At 50.1% G+C, this 14,147-nt stretch overlaps 1 protein-coding gene across 2 annotated transcripts in view; it reads right to left on the bottom strand.

Moving 5' to 3' along the window:
* The window catches only part of OPHN1 (oligophrenin 1), a 49,187-nt gene that overhangs the window by 10,659 nt on the left and 24,381 nt on the right, over nt 1-14,147 (bottom strand). For both annotated transcript variants that reach the window (XM_085230788.1, XM_010715108.2), the window contains exons 5-17: nt 13,056-13,157; nt 12,237-12,347; nt 11,510-11,614; nt 10,417-10,546; nt 9,353-9,453; nt 8,134-8,225; nt 7,928-8,006; nt 6,670-6,703; nt 5,479-5,541; nt 4,823-4,897; nt 3,014-3,098; nt 2,650-2,708; nt 969-1,074 (exon numbers count right to left, since the gene is read on the bottom strand). In XM_085230788.1, coding sequence (XP_085086914.1) covers nt 969-1,074; nt 2,650-2,708; nt 3,014-3,098; nt 4,823-4,897; nt 5,479-5,541; nt 6,670-6,703; nt 7,928-8,006; nt 8,134-8,225; nt 9,353-9,453; nt 10,417-10,546; nt 11,510-11,614; nt 12,237-12,347; nt 13,056-13,157 — 1,142 coding nt within the window. The remainder of the gene's footprint in view (nt 1-968; nt 1,075-2,649; nt 2,709-3,013; nt 3,099-4,822; nt 4,898-5,478; nt 5,542-6,669; nt 6,704-7,927; nt 8,007-8,133; nt 8,226-9,352; nt 9,454-10,416; nt 10,547-11,509; nt 11,615-12,236; nt 12,348-13,055; nt 13,158-14,147) is intronic.

Below are 14,147 nucleotides of genomic sequence, written 5' to 3' on the forward strand. Positions count from 1 at the left end.
TAAACATCACCGCCACCACCATTCCAGTGTTCGCTTTGTCAGACTGCAAGGCAGATGCTCTCATTCTGCCACATACACAGAGAGGCTTCAAAAACACACAAACAAGCACGAAGGGCTGGAAGCAGACTGCAGCAGGACTGCATCACCTGCACTCCTCACCCGACGGAGGGCACAGCACCAAGAGCTCAGCGTTGGGTGGGAGGATGTGGAAATCCCAGAGCTGTTTATTTCTGCAGCAGTCCAGCTTTGAAAGAGGCTTCTCCAAGGACCAAAGTGAACCTTTTCACTCGGCAGCCATTGCTTCTGCAAGTCCTGCTCCTTCCTGACCCACACACAAGTTGCTGCACAGCCCTCCCCCACGGGGTGCAGAAGGCAGAGTTTCTGTACCAAGCCTTCCCATTTGGTGTGATGACAAAACAGGAAAACTCCCTTTTTCTCAGCGCGGTGCCGGTGCCATCACCATCAAGTAAGCGATGCTTTCAGTTACTCCTTGGCAGAAGCGGTGCTGCCCAGCACCACCAAGCACCCACTGCCAGCTCACCCGTATGCTGAAGCTTTGTGCTGCTCTAAAGGCTCCGGCCATTGAGCTGCAGATAAAACCAAGGCACTCTTCACATGCAGCCCAGAGGCGCAGGGCTTACGGCTGTTCTGACCCCCAGACCTGCCGTTCTTGTTAACTGGACTGAGAGGTGACGTGTTTACAGCTCTGCTCTCTCAGATGGTGTTTCCATGTTAGAATTGCTCCTTGCTTTGTGCTTGTCAGAAAGGGAATGGAAGCAGCAAGCAGAAAGAGGAGCACCACTTAGTGCAGAGGGTAGCAGGGATCATCACACCACTCGTGCAGTCAGAATGTAAATCCCCGGGGGACAGTGGTGGATGCAGTTTTACAAACCTGCCACAAGTAAAGGCTTGCTCTGCTGATTCCACTATTCCTCTTAGTTTGGCTCTAGAGAAAAACATCTGCTTACTTGACTAGGTGTCGTATGAGGAGCTCTAACATCTCTCTGTTCTTGTCAGGTAGTTTATAGACCAGGGCATGAATGGCTCCCAGCCTGTAGTCCAGGTTCTCAGATTCTGGAGAGAAGTAACAAAGAGAAAAGTTTGTGTCTTTTAAAGTAAATACAGTAAAAGAAAAGTCAAACAAAATACGTTCCATCTGCAACATAGGGCTGGTTGGCCAAAGCCAGTGATGGGAAGCAGAAGGAAAATGAGATTACATAGCAACAGGGCAACGATTGTGAGAAACAAAGTGAAATGGAAAGAGAGAGAAATGAAGCTTGAAAGGGAGCGCAGGGATGGGCTGGGCATGGCCAGGTCCTGCCTTCATACTGCACCAGGGGAACCCCACGGCCCATTTGTTGGGCATCTCCTTGGCCCAGAAAGCTGCAACACAACAACATGAGAAAATGAACTGTGGAAAAAATGGAGTCCTTGACCCAAAGAGGTCACTTTCGGAATAAATAATCAAGAAACAATCAAATACTCGATGCGAAAAGAATAGTGTGGGATCTCGGTGGCTGGGAAGCCTAATGGTGCAAGTTCTGAAGGGGGAAAGGAAGGGATTTTGCACATACTCAGCCACCGCTGGTTTAATCAGCGCTGAAACTAATAAATCTTGGGCTCGAGCACAATCAGTGGGTGGTGCAATTTTTTCCTTTACAAGAAACAAGAAGTGTTAGTCATTTTCCAGGGGTCCAAAGCGAGGAGAGGCGGGGATCTCTGCTGGCCTCCTACCGACTCCAAGGAGACGTGGGGCTGCGAAGGATGCCTTCATACAGAATGTTTCTGAGCGTGCCACGAAATGCCAGCACTTTCATGCTGAGAGGATGACTAACTCCCTGTATCCCCTGCTGCCCACCTCAGTGTGCTGGCTCTCAGCAGCCTGAGATGCAGCCAGCTCAGAATATCACGGCTTATTTAAACAGCAGTAATCACAGGACAGCTGAGGACTAGCTGGGTTAGCACAGGCTGAGTCCTGTTGCCTTACCTATGCTACTTGGCTAACCTCTGTTAATGTTGGCCGCAACTCAGTCCTGAGAGGTGCAGAATGAAAACACACTTCTCGTAGATGCTTTGGACTCAACATCCCGGGCCAAATTTCATGAACTGAAAGGATCACCTAACTCTGCCTGGCAACATCACATCGCATTCCCTCACTGCTTTTAAAATAAATATCTTGATACTTTTGAGAAACAATTCTAGAGCACTTGTGATCTGATCACCTGCTTTCAGGTTAGTTGGCACGTCCTGGCTCTCCAGACCCTCTGAAAGGATGAAGCCTTGTCACAGAGAAATGTACTGCAATAGCAAGGAAAAGAAGGGAAGAAACACTTCCATCACCTTCCTCTCAAAATTAAGGACCCAGAAGAGAGGGTCTCAAGCCATTTGAAATGCACGCTGGCTCTGAGCACGGTAACACCAGGGAGGCATGCTGCAGTGCTCTGACCCCGTGAAATTGATGTCATGGTGTGTTTGCCCTGGGCCCCTCTGCAGACACTTGTGTGGCTCCTCCTGGGAGCACTGGAACCCCAGTGCCCACCCAGGGGTGCCGGAGCCATGGATGCCTCCAGAGCCCTCTGTGCCCTGCAGGGATGAGCACAGGGAGCTGCCTCTGCTGCAGTGAGGGGTCAGGCTGGGGGCTGTACTTACTGGCAGCCAGAACCAACTCCTTGTGCAGCTTGTACGTCATGACGGGCTCCGACAGGTTCCTGCAACAACCAGACAGAAAACTGAGCTCTGGGAGGACAGTGTGACCTCATGACTGATCTCCAAGGTCGGGGGCAAATCTGCTCACCCGCCAGCCTGCTGGTTCCCAGTGGCACCTCCCCAGATGCACTGCAGGATGTGGCATTGCCACAACAGGCGCATTTCTCATAAAGAGAAAAGCAAAAAGGGTGCCTTTCCTTTTCCAACGCCTCTGCTGCTTCTTTCCCCTTTCCTTTGGCCAGATGCTCACACCTGGTAGTTCTCTTTGCACCCAGACTGCCCAGAGCATTGGGATCTGCAGCATTACCTGAGATAAAACTTTAGTGAGCTGGTAATGGTCTTAATGTCCCAGTCACTGCTTTGGAGGTCCACATCCCCTGGGCATTTTGGATCTGGAGGAAGAACAAAATGGCTGTAAAATAAGACCCATTTTGAGGCTGTTATAAAAAACAAATTCAGGGAGGGCACTACTCCAGATGAACTAAGCTAGAGCAGCAGGTGGACATTCCCAAAGGTGGAAAGGGAGAACAGCAGCGCTGGCAGAGAGGCTGTTACTCTGGATGAAAACATCAGTGCTAACCAGGGGCAAAGGAAGATGCAGCAGGTAACATTTAGTGGAGAACAGTTAGCAAGGACACATTCCCTGCAGTTTGTTTTCTTCTAGTCAAGGCTGGCAGAAACAGTGCATTCCCACAGACCCAAGATCAGTCTTCGTGTACCCAAATAACCCAACTGTCTGCTCCAGTCCCTCACCCCAAGGACTCCCCAGCAACTGCTCTGGGAGCATTCCCCCTCACTGCATGGGGAGGAGGGGGCGGGAGGAGAAGGCAAAGCTGAGCACACACCCCTCATCTTCCACCCACCTGCACTGACCAACCCAGTCTTTGTGGCAGGGTGAGCTGAAGGGCAGGGGTGGAGGGGGGCAGCTGGCCTGAGGAAACGGACTGCATGACTTAAATAAAAATAGGACTAGAGACAGAAAATCTACCTCCTCACTCAAATTCAGGAAGAAGTTGCTCTGCAGCAGCTATTTCTGCTCAGTGTTGTTGGGTTTTGGATCATGAGTTTGAACACAGCAGGGTGGCAAGTGGTCAACTCGAGTGGTGAATATTAAATAAAATGAAAAGCCACACGCAGCTGGGGGTCAGAAGGGAAAAACACAGAGCTGCGTGCAGGGAGGGTGAGAACCCAGGAGCAATAAAATCTGAGGCTAAGTAATTAGTCATCGGGCAAGTGTAACTGAATAGCTGGCTCCATGGGAACTGAGTACAGCTTCGTGTCAGCACAAAGAAGTTTTAATAAACAACAACAATAGTAAATGCAAAAACAGCCTTTGAATGCTACATTAATATCAGATGTCCACACATGGAGCTGACAGAGGCTGGCATGTGCCCGAGGCACACAGATAGAACACAAACACACTTCCTGCTCTGTGCTGCAGCCCTCCCACACAAGGTGCACAGGGCACAGGGAGTCAGGCCCACCTGCACCTGGCAGCAGCCACAGCTCTGGGCAGACCCCACGAGTGCCCAGCTTGGAGAAGTGCTGCCGAGCCCCGGGCACCTCTGATCCCAGGTGTGACAACCACCCAGCAATTAATGTGTGCATGACACGCAAGATTTAGGGTGCAGAAAGTTTGCTATAGAAGTGCATATGCTGACTGGTCCATGAAAACAGCCATCTCCCTGCAGCCCCCAGGAGGGCATGGCAGGTCCCTGCACCGACCTACCCAGGCAGTGCACCCAGCAGTGGTGGTGAGGTATCTGGGCACCCAGTGCAGCAGCACCAGGGCTGTCCCTGCCACACCAGGGGGCAGTGACTTGGAGAAGAGCCTTCACACTGCCCATCTGCTGGGGCTTCTGCAAGAGGAAGGGGGGAAGGCACATCCCCACTGCTGCCATCACCTCCTGCTGCTTCCGGCACCCACAGGCAATGCAGTGTGAAGGGAGAGAGCGGGAGTGGGCTGCAGGGACAGCTCTGAAGAGCAGGAGAGGTGCTGGAGGAGCCAGCAGCTGCTTTCCACTGATTCATCTCATTGTAACAGCCCATTCTCTTTGGCCTGCCCAAACAATACCAAAATATGACAATCTAACCACATGGAATGATCAATTCTTACCAAAAAAGGCATTCAGCAATTTCTGCACCTGAATATTGCTGCCAACAGTTCGGTAGACGCCCTCTGTAGAAATTCCTGAGAACAACAGAGCGGTGTTAGCCACAGCCTGTCCAAAAGCACCATCTGCTGGAGCCTGCACCCAGATACCCAGCTGTGTGCTCACGGACAGCCTGCACCCAGATACCCAGCTGTGTGCTCACGGACAGCCTGCACCCAGATACCCAGCTGTGTGCTCACGGACAGCCTGCACCCAGATACCCAGCTGTGTGCTCATGGACAGCCTGCACCCAGATACCCAGCTGTGTGCTTATGGACAGCCTGCACCCAGATACCCAGCTGTGTGCTCACGGACAGCCTGCACCCAGATACCCAGCTGTGTGCTTACGGACAGCCTGCACCCAGATACCCAGCTGTGTGCTCATGGACAGCCTGCACCCAGATACCCAGCTGTGTGCTCACGGACAGCCTGCACCCAGATACCCAGCTGTGTGCTTATGGACAGCCTGCACCCAGATACCCAGCTGTGTGCTCATGGACAGCCTGCACCCAGATACCCAGCTGTGTGCTCATGGACAGCCTGCACCCAGATACCCAGCTGTGTGCTCATGGACAGCCTGCACCCAACGTGCACTCAGATGCCACCATGGGCTCCTTACCTTTTGTCTCCACAGCATTGATGCATTTCCGCACAAACTTGAAGCCAACCTCGTTCAGCTCCACTGTTAAAACAAAGGAAGAGGTCTCAGCTGCCAGAGCCTCTCATGTGGTCCCCACAGAAGCCCTGTGCACCCCACAGCCCCAGCACACAGCTAGCTGTGCTTCTACAGAACAAATCTTGATGAGGAATTATTCAGTTTTTGTTGGATTTCTTTTGAGCTCCAGCACTCCCTGCCCCCTCCCTGCCTCCGAGAAGCGTGGTTCAGAGTTCTGCCACGTATGGATCTGTGGCTTGGAATGAGTTGAGTAACCATTTTCCAAATATCTGCCATTACAACTCTTCTACGTGATAAGATCATGCCAATTTCACTTATCTATTTGATTAGCTCAAAAAGCCAAAAGTGAAAAGCAGCTTCGCGTGCTGCCTGAGTAAAGCAGAACACAGGTTTGGCTCCAGCTGATCAGTGCCTGTCTTAAGGCACTGTGAAAGAGGCAGTTATCATTTATAGATGTACTGTAACTCCTTACTCGTAGCATTCAGCTGACTGGGAAGACAGCTTTCTAGAGAATGAAATTCTAGCCGAAAACTCTGCATTCAAACTTCCATGGTTCAAAAATCAGTCCCACTTTACCTGGGTTTCAAACTGAATTTTGGCTGAAAATGTTGACTTTGAGGTAACGTTTGGTTTAGGGTTTATTATGCCTCTGATAATGCCAACCCTAAGATCATTCAAGCAAGCCAATCAAGTGCTGATAACAGCAGGCCCTAAGCCCCAAGAGCTCGCCTGCACTCAGCCCACGAAGCACCGTGCACCAATGGGGGGACACTGCGGTGACAGCAGCAGGGCAGCCAAGGAGCTGCATCCCACCACCCCGGGTCCTGTCATGGCCTCTCTCACGGAAAGTGTCCTCGGTATCCCTCACCAATCTCTCCTGCTGCTGTTCTGGGGTTTACAGGCACACCTGGAGCTCTGCACCCTCTGCACGTTGCTGTCAGTACCTTTAGTGAGGAAGCTCACCGTGACCTGCCCGTGGTATCAGGCACCACCAGGAAAAGAAAGGAATGACACGTTCTGGGAATTACACTGCCCACTGCAGAAACCAAAGATGAGCACGTCTGCAGGGAAAGGCACTGCCTGGCCTCAGGACAGCTTCAATATATCAGAGGAATAGAAATGGAAATAACTCACTCTCTTCCTGCTTCGTGATGGGACTGTGATAGATCTGAAAAAGGGAACGGGGTGGAGAAAGAAACAAACATAACGCAACTCCATTTGGTGCATCATTCCAAAAGAAAATGCAGCCCCTCCTAATTCACTGCCAAGAGCAAGACTATGTCCCAAGGGAAGTCAGTTTACAATTAAGCGAGATACCATTATCTGTGGAATAAATGAGCTTGCTGACTTCCTACTGGTCCTACTCCAGTTCACTGGAGCCTGTTTCAATTTCAGATCTTCCAAACACGGAATGAGAACTCCCACTTGTCCTAAGGCGCCCTGTGAATGTGCGGATGGACAGTCTGGCACACAGAGCTCTTCTGCTTGTTTGTGCTTTATAGTAAGATTACTTCAGATGTCAAGGTGTTCCTTCTTCACCACATACAAAAATGCCTTTTGTACTTATTTTAAGAAGAACAAACAGTCGATTATATTCTTGATAGAAAATAAAAACTCCTTTGTACATGAGTGAGTGTGTAAAACGAGTGAGCATCAGACACCTGCTCAGGGAATGGCTGCCCTCTGAGCAACCCACCCTCCCTCTCATTCCGGGCTGCTTTCTGCCCAAAGCATCAGGCACACAGCACTGCTGGGTGTGCCCACATCCCACCTCCTGCTCCCACGTCCCACAGCCACAGCAGCCAGCACTCAGCCCCAGCAGCAGGGCAGCGTGCAGCCTCTGCCAGCCCGGTCCTAGGGAAAGGCTGCTCGCAAAAACCAGGGGAAAACCACAGGCAGCGCACAGCACAGCACAGGAAGTTCAGTAAAATGCAGGAATTCATGCTTTGCTCACATTAAAGGCAGGAAATAACGGCAGCCAGGAATGCTGCTGAACCTCTGCAGGGCGGCCGCTCCCACCCCTTGCAAACACTGCTGAAAGCAGGTATAAATAAAAACGCTGTCATGCAGATTTGGGAGTGAGCTTTAACAGAAGTGCTGTTTGTTTCAGACACTGTGATGCCACAGTTTTTAGGAAGTCTGGCAGTTGCAGTTAAATAGGAAAACGTACCAAAGCTTAAAAGGGGGAAACCAGCATTCCCTCTGCAAGCTGTGCTGAGATCAGACAGCACAAAATCCAATTTCAAGTCTGTAGTAACTGAACTGATAGCCTGAGTTACAGGTAAGCAACTGGAGAGATCTGTGAAACTGAGCCTGCCAATCTTTACTGCTCTCCGTCCCACCAGCAGAGGACACTGCACGACAGCACATCCCTCTAACTTGGAACACTCACCGGCTCCTTTCCATCCATGGCTTCCATCCACAGCCTTCGGTTAGCTTCGGAGAGTGCCTGCAGAGTGATGGTCCCAGACCTGTGCAGTTACCCAGGGGCAGAAGGAGAACATGGAGCAAAGATCAGTTTTTAATAACAGCTTTCCTCCAGTATATAGCATATAGGGCTGATCTTCCCGGAGACCACTTAGATACGAAGCATCTCACCTTTCATTAGTTTCAATGTCAAAACAAAACCTTTTGTCTATCGAGTCAGTCTTTCTCCTTACACAGGATTTCAGTGTCAGGTCCAAGGTACCCTGGAAAAGAAAGTTGAAGCCAAGCTCAGGAAAGAGAACCATGGAGAGGAGGGAAGGTCCCTCAGCACCCTCAGTCCTCAGCCCAGCCGGTGCCGCACAGTGAGGCCCTGGGCACAGCCACGTGCTGGCAGCACTTTGTGGTGGGTGTGAAGCTCAGAATGAAGGAAGCACTGCCACCCCCATCAGTGCCAGGGCCCACAGCCTCTGACCCACATGGATGAGCACGGCCAGGACGGGCAGCCTGCTCCAGACTGTGTCTGCTTTGTGCTGAGTGCGGCCCCTCATCTGGTTTTGTTTGGTTCTTAAGAGCGCTCTTTGTTGTTGTGGCACTTGAAGATGCGGTCAGCTGTGACCCGGAGGTGCAAACTGCCAGACTGCAAGAAGCCGGGAAGGGAGGAATCCAAGTTAAACCCCGACCTGCAGCAAGAGGCCTCAGCAAACATGCTTACAGCACACGACTGTGGGTCCCTCCAGTGCATAGTTTGGACATTTCTTTGCCCTCTGCCAAGGGCTTCCAAAACCCGCGTTTCACTTGATTGCTGCACTGCACAGAAGGCTGCCAAAGAACACAGCCCATGAGCTCACACACTGCAGAGAGCACACATGACTCGGGGCTCCCAGCGGATGCTGCTCCATGGCAGAGGCAGTGCTCAGAGCCACGGCCCCATCCGAGCGCCCTGCCCCTTCCCTTGCACTGCAGGAGCTGTGGGGAACTCCCAGACACATCCCTCGCTGGTGAAAAACGAAGCACGGCGGGAAAGAATTGGGTTCTTCAGCTGTTGCTGTACTCTGCTGCTCAGAGCAGCAACTTCGGCCCTCTCCTCCTCTCCTAACTGTATCCTTACAAGTAAATAGAAACCAAAATTGCAAATCAGTGACAGTGCAAATATGCAAAGGGAAAGAAAGAGTGCTTTTAGAAGCGCTCGGCTAACGACTGCAGGCAGCTGTGTGCACGCCAGGCTGCAGGCTCACAGCCTGTCTGCATGGGACATACAGAAGTCATACAGACACACAGAGCTTCCAGCCCCGTCTGGAGGGCTCTGCTCTAGCTGTGCTATCTCTGCATACAGAACGAGATGGAACAGACTGAAGGTAAAAGCTAGGCACTGGGCCAGGAGAGCACTCACCTGCTTAGCACCAGGCTTCTGGTCTATGGGGGTCATTCTTAAGGTTTTCGCCTCTTTTTCGTACTGGCAATAATACTTCACCCAGGAGATGCCCAGTGCCCCTGCAGGAACACAGGGAAGCAGGAGTCCTTCAACACAGGTTAAGGACATAAATATCTATATATAAGTACGTCTGTATATACAATAAAAAAGTGAACTGCTCACGGAGTAAGTTACCTGTTGATTCAAGAGGCCATACAGGCTTCTGTCCCTTGAGTGTTCATGCTTGCACAACCAATGAGCATTGGTAAGAGACTGAATTTGATTGAATTCAGCACAGAATCACAACTCTGGCTGCCAGCAGTTAACCTTCATCACCGCACAGCACTTCAGCTCTGCTCACGTGCACTCAGAGTCACTGTCTGAGCCACTACATATACATGCAGTATATCAATCAGACACCTTTCTGATGCCCAGACTGACTTATGGGGACAACCCCAAACAGGGTCACTCTCCCAGTGCCTCTTTGCTGCCTGGACCAGGAACAGAAAATGGCTGCAGAAAATGCGGGGACCAAAGGCCCGTGGCTCTGTGAAACCTGCACCAGCAGAGCTGACTGACTGCAAGGGCAAGCACTTCACCTGAGCTGAGCTACACAGGACAATAAACAGCAACAGTTCAGCATCCAGGATGTCAGGCTGAAGGGACTTCCACAGAAGCAAGCAGTGCAATACAAAAAGCTACAAGCAATCACCCTGGAGCTGCACACTGAGGTGGGCTATAAATGAAATCCTTATCAGAGAGGGGAAGCTGGACAGGACAGCATGTTCATTCTGATAAGCTGCAGACAAGGAGCAATCTGCCAGAGCTCCGGCTCTCTGGCTAGAATGGAATCAAGGACTTCATTTTTTCCCAACGTAGGCAATCAGCTCCTTGTTTCTGTGGCTGGCACAGCCCGTGCCATCACCAGGAAAGCTGTCAGCTGCAACTCCTCAGCCACCACGGGGCACAGCCACGGACTCCCCATGGGCTGGCAGCAGGGCTCAGTGCCCCTGCAACATGCTTAGTGCAGATGAAACCATTACATTTCTCCTGAGTGTACAGGTAGCCCTCGATGGTTGGCTGCCCAGGGAGCTTGCACGTCTGGGGGGCTTCCTTCATCCTTTTCTTCAGGTCTTCCAGCTCCTCCCGCGTGCTGGAAAAATGGTTTCTTGTCTGGCAGGGGAACACACAAAGAGGTACGTCTGAACAAGAAAAGAGTCATGTATTTCTGATTAAAACTTCAGCCTCAAACTTTAGGTACCCTGGCAGAAATGTATCTGTCCCAACTCCACAAATTCGCATGAAAGCTGAAGCTATAAGAACATGGGGCTTCCAAAGATGGTTGAAGGGACAAGGTTTAATGTATTGTACATTGAAACAGCAGTGAAGAGTCATCACTGGGAGGACACTTTTCTTTCAGTGCAAGAATCTCGGCACCTCTTAAGGCTGGGTGGAGGAGGAAGAAGCACCCGAACGCTCTGCACTGTTCCCTGGGTAACGGGTGCATTCTCCTACAAACTTCGGGTGCTGATTCCTCAAAAGATCATCCTGCACTGCTTGGTGTGAATTTTAAGGAGTTGTGTCATTGCAGGGTACAAACTGAAGGCATCTTTACAGAACACCACTCAGACCAATCAATAAGCCAGCAGCAAACCTGGCCTGGCGCTGCTCCTTGGGAATGAGGGCCAGCCATAAAAGTGTGAGGATAAAGGGCCATGACACAGATCCTTCACCTCGTGAGTATACTTGGTCAGCAGAGGAGGTTACCAAAGCATTTGGTAAGCTGGTATCATTAACATGAAAACTAAGGCCTTTTTAGAATATACAATTTAAATCTCATGAAGTTGGAAGGAATTCTTAGGCTTGTTTATGCGCAAGGTTAAACGACAGGATGCTGACAGCCTCCTCTGGACAGAAGCTGGAGTTTCGGAAAAGCACTGTCACAGAACCTGCAGACTCTCCTGTGCAGGAGAGCAGATGATACTTGTGAACTAAGGAGGAAATAACTGTCTCTGCACTTCCCACAGTGCAGCCATAGAGTGTATTTTGCATGGCAAATACTTTCAAAAAGTTTTCAACACGAATGAGAATAGAAGTCACATGAAAAAAAACCATTCCAGCTGGGCAGGAACGTACATTCTGCAGGCTGAGCTGGAGCTGCTGCTTGTAAGGGAGGAAATCCTGCGTGAGCTCAACCGTCAGGTTGTTGTATGTAAAGAGGCTGTGGAGAAAAGCCAGCACCTGCAAAGGAGGGAAAGGACACAGACTAAACTTATCTTCTGAAGTTTCTAATCAGAGGGAAGTTCGGCAGGATGCAGGCTTTCAGAAATTATATATACAAATACATTTCTTGCAGTTATGGAGGGATGTGAATTGACTTACTGACCACAGCATCTCTAATACCTAGGTCTGTCTCCCACAAATATACTGCCTTGGTAAAACACAACCCAAATGAAAGACACTGCTTGGGAAGCAGAAGCTGACCCTCAGAGAGAGCTTGTCTATGAGAGCAGCGCCAGGGCAGGGCCCTGGACACAGCCTGGGCCGGCAGAGGAGCAGACCTCAGAAGGCTGCTACTGCTTACCAAACACAGGGCATTCAAGACAATTCAAGTCCCACCTACAGTGTGCCTCCTGGCCTGCTCTCAGGACTGACAGACAGACCTGAGAAACAAGTCTGTGGCTTCACAGTCATCCATCAAACGCCACTGGAGCAGCAGCAGCCCCGGCGTCCAACTCCTGTTCCACCAGGAGAATCCCCAGGCCTGAATTCAGTCTGGTAGCTCACTCCTTTCTGTGACTGTCACTAAGTCGGTACACCTGAGCATCCAACCGCAGCTGCTGAAAGTAAAGGGAGCTCCTACCGGTTCGACAATACTGAATTTCTTGCTCTCCTGTACTTCCTGGATCTGGTACACATACTCAAGGGAGGACTCAAAGAAATTGTGCCTCTCTTTGTCAACCTGAAGGTCAGCCTGAAAGAAAAAGGGTAAGTAGGTAGAAAAAAATAAATCGCATCCATCCGATATTTGACTAGCATGTCTCTCAGCCCAGTAGTTCTGCCCTCACTTCAGGCAATGCCTGCCCTGTGTGTTTGGCTCCAGTTTTGAACACTGGCACAGAATCAGAAGACTCGAACACTTGTTGTTCTCAGATCTACCCTTCTCATTAACAGATCAGAACTTCACACCACTCAGTAAGCACTATGCTTTCCCTAAGCACATTTGTTATTCTAAGACAAGCTCCTTCTCCACCCACAGCCCTGCTGGTGAGGACAGCAGTGTCCTGACCCCTCCTGAATTCTGCTAGGACCTGAAGCCAGCAATTCCAGAGCTGCAGCACAAGGTAGGACACTGTAGCATGCTATGTTACCACACCTTACGCAAATTCTGCTTTGCAGAGGTGTCTGTAACTTGATCAAACACATCTGACTTGATCCAACTACCCTGACATGGGCTGGGACTTTCCCTTCCTGCTGCAGAACATTTGGCAGAAGCAGCTCAAAGCCCTCCTCTGCCACTGTCCTGCTGCCTGTGACAGCAGTGCATGAAGCCACAACTGCTGCCCAGCACTCCAGTGTGAACTACCACGTCCATATCCCTGGCCTCATCCACGTGAATAGGCTTTAGGAATATTTTGGTGATACTTTTCCTAGACTTGACTGAGGAAAACTCCATACACACCTCCTGTAACTGAGACTCCTTCTTTTTAGAGGAGAGGTGCAAATGGCGATCCAGCATGGAATAAAACTTCTCACCATCCTTCTCAAACTTCTTCTTTCTTTCCTGTAGATGCAAGAGTTGAAGCAGGACCAGTTATTGTGTCTTTCACGTAAGAACATACTACAATAACAAGATCCTCAGTGCCATCCAGTGTTCCCACGGAAAAATTCTGGCGCAATCAGAACAGGGGGTCACTTTTCATCCAGCTGCTTTCCCCAGGTATTTGCTTACATTGGATTCAGTTATACTTTGTGACCAAGCTCTGGCAAGATTTTAGGGCACAGATACTCTAAATATTTTCTCATGTCAACACTGTGGCAAAAGCCCCATAGAAGGGTTACTGTTCCCCTTCTCAATCACTTCAGTGTCAAGTAAACTTGAGATGCCCCAGAGCATCAAAAACATATTCACAATCTGCTCTTGTGCTGCTCGCATAATTCAGAAACAACTGGGTAAGCACTTTAATCCCAAAGACATGCCCAGGAAAGAAAAGATTTATGAGGAGCCTGGCAACTTTCCATTCTGAAGCTTTTATCATGTGTTTCTGAAATGTATGAGAACGAAAGCAGAAGACGAGATGGGTGACACGTGGGGCTGAAGTCATCATCTCCTCATTAGCAGTGCTGGAAACACAGATCACAAACCACACGGTCAAAACTCACACAAATTTCAGTGTGTAGAGCCCAGCCTGAACACAGCCCAAATGCTGCACCTAACATTAGAGCAAACAGTGATCAGACTCCACTTCTTGGAAGTCTGCTGCAGATGGTCTGGTTCTTACTGACCTGTTTTACATCTCAAACATGCAAAGCACAGGCATGCAAACGTGAAGTGTGAACTGATTTGTTAAGAAAGACTCTATGAAGGAAGCACTACAACAAAAAGATTTGCTTGGATGGACAAATCTTAAGAGGTAAATGTCTGGAACGAGAACAGAAAGAGAAAATTGACAATTAAGCCCAGAGGAGACCCAGGGACAAGCTGAGCTGAGGACCTGTCAGCTTGCTGAAGCCTTACAGTGACTGTGAGACCACAGTGAAGAATCAATCATCA

Source organism: Meleagris gallopavo, chromosome 9 (genome assembly GCF_905368555.1).
Source record: "Meleagris gallopavo chromosome 9, MGAL_WU_HG_1.1, whole genome shotgun sequence".
Classification (NCBI taxonomy): Eukaryota; Metazoa; Chordata; class Aves; order Galliformes; family Phasianidae; genus Meleagris; species Meleagris gallopavo.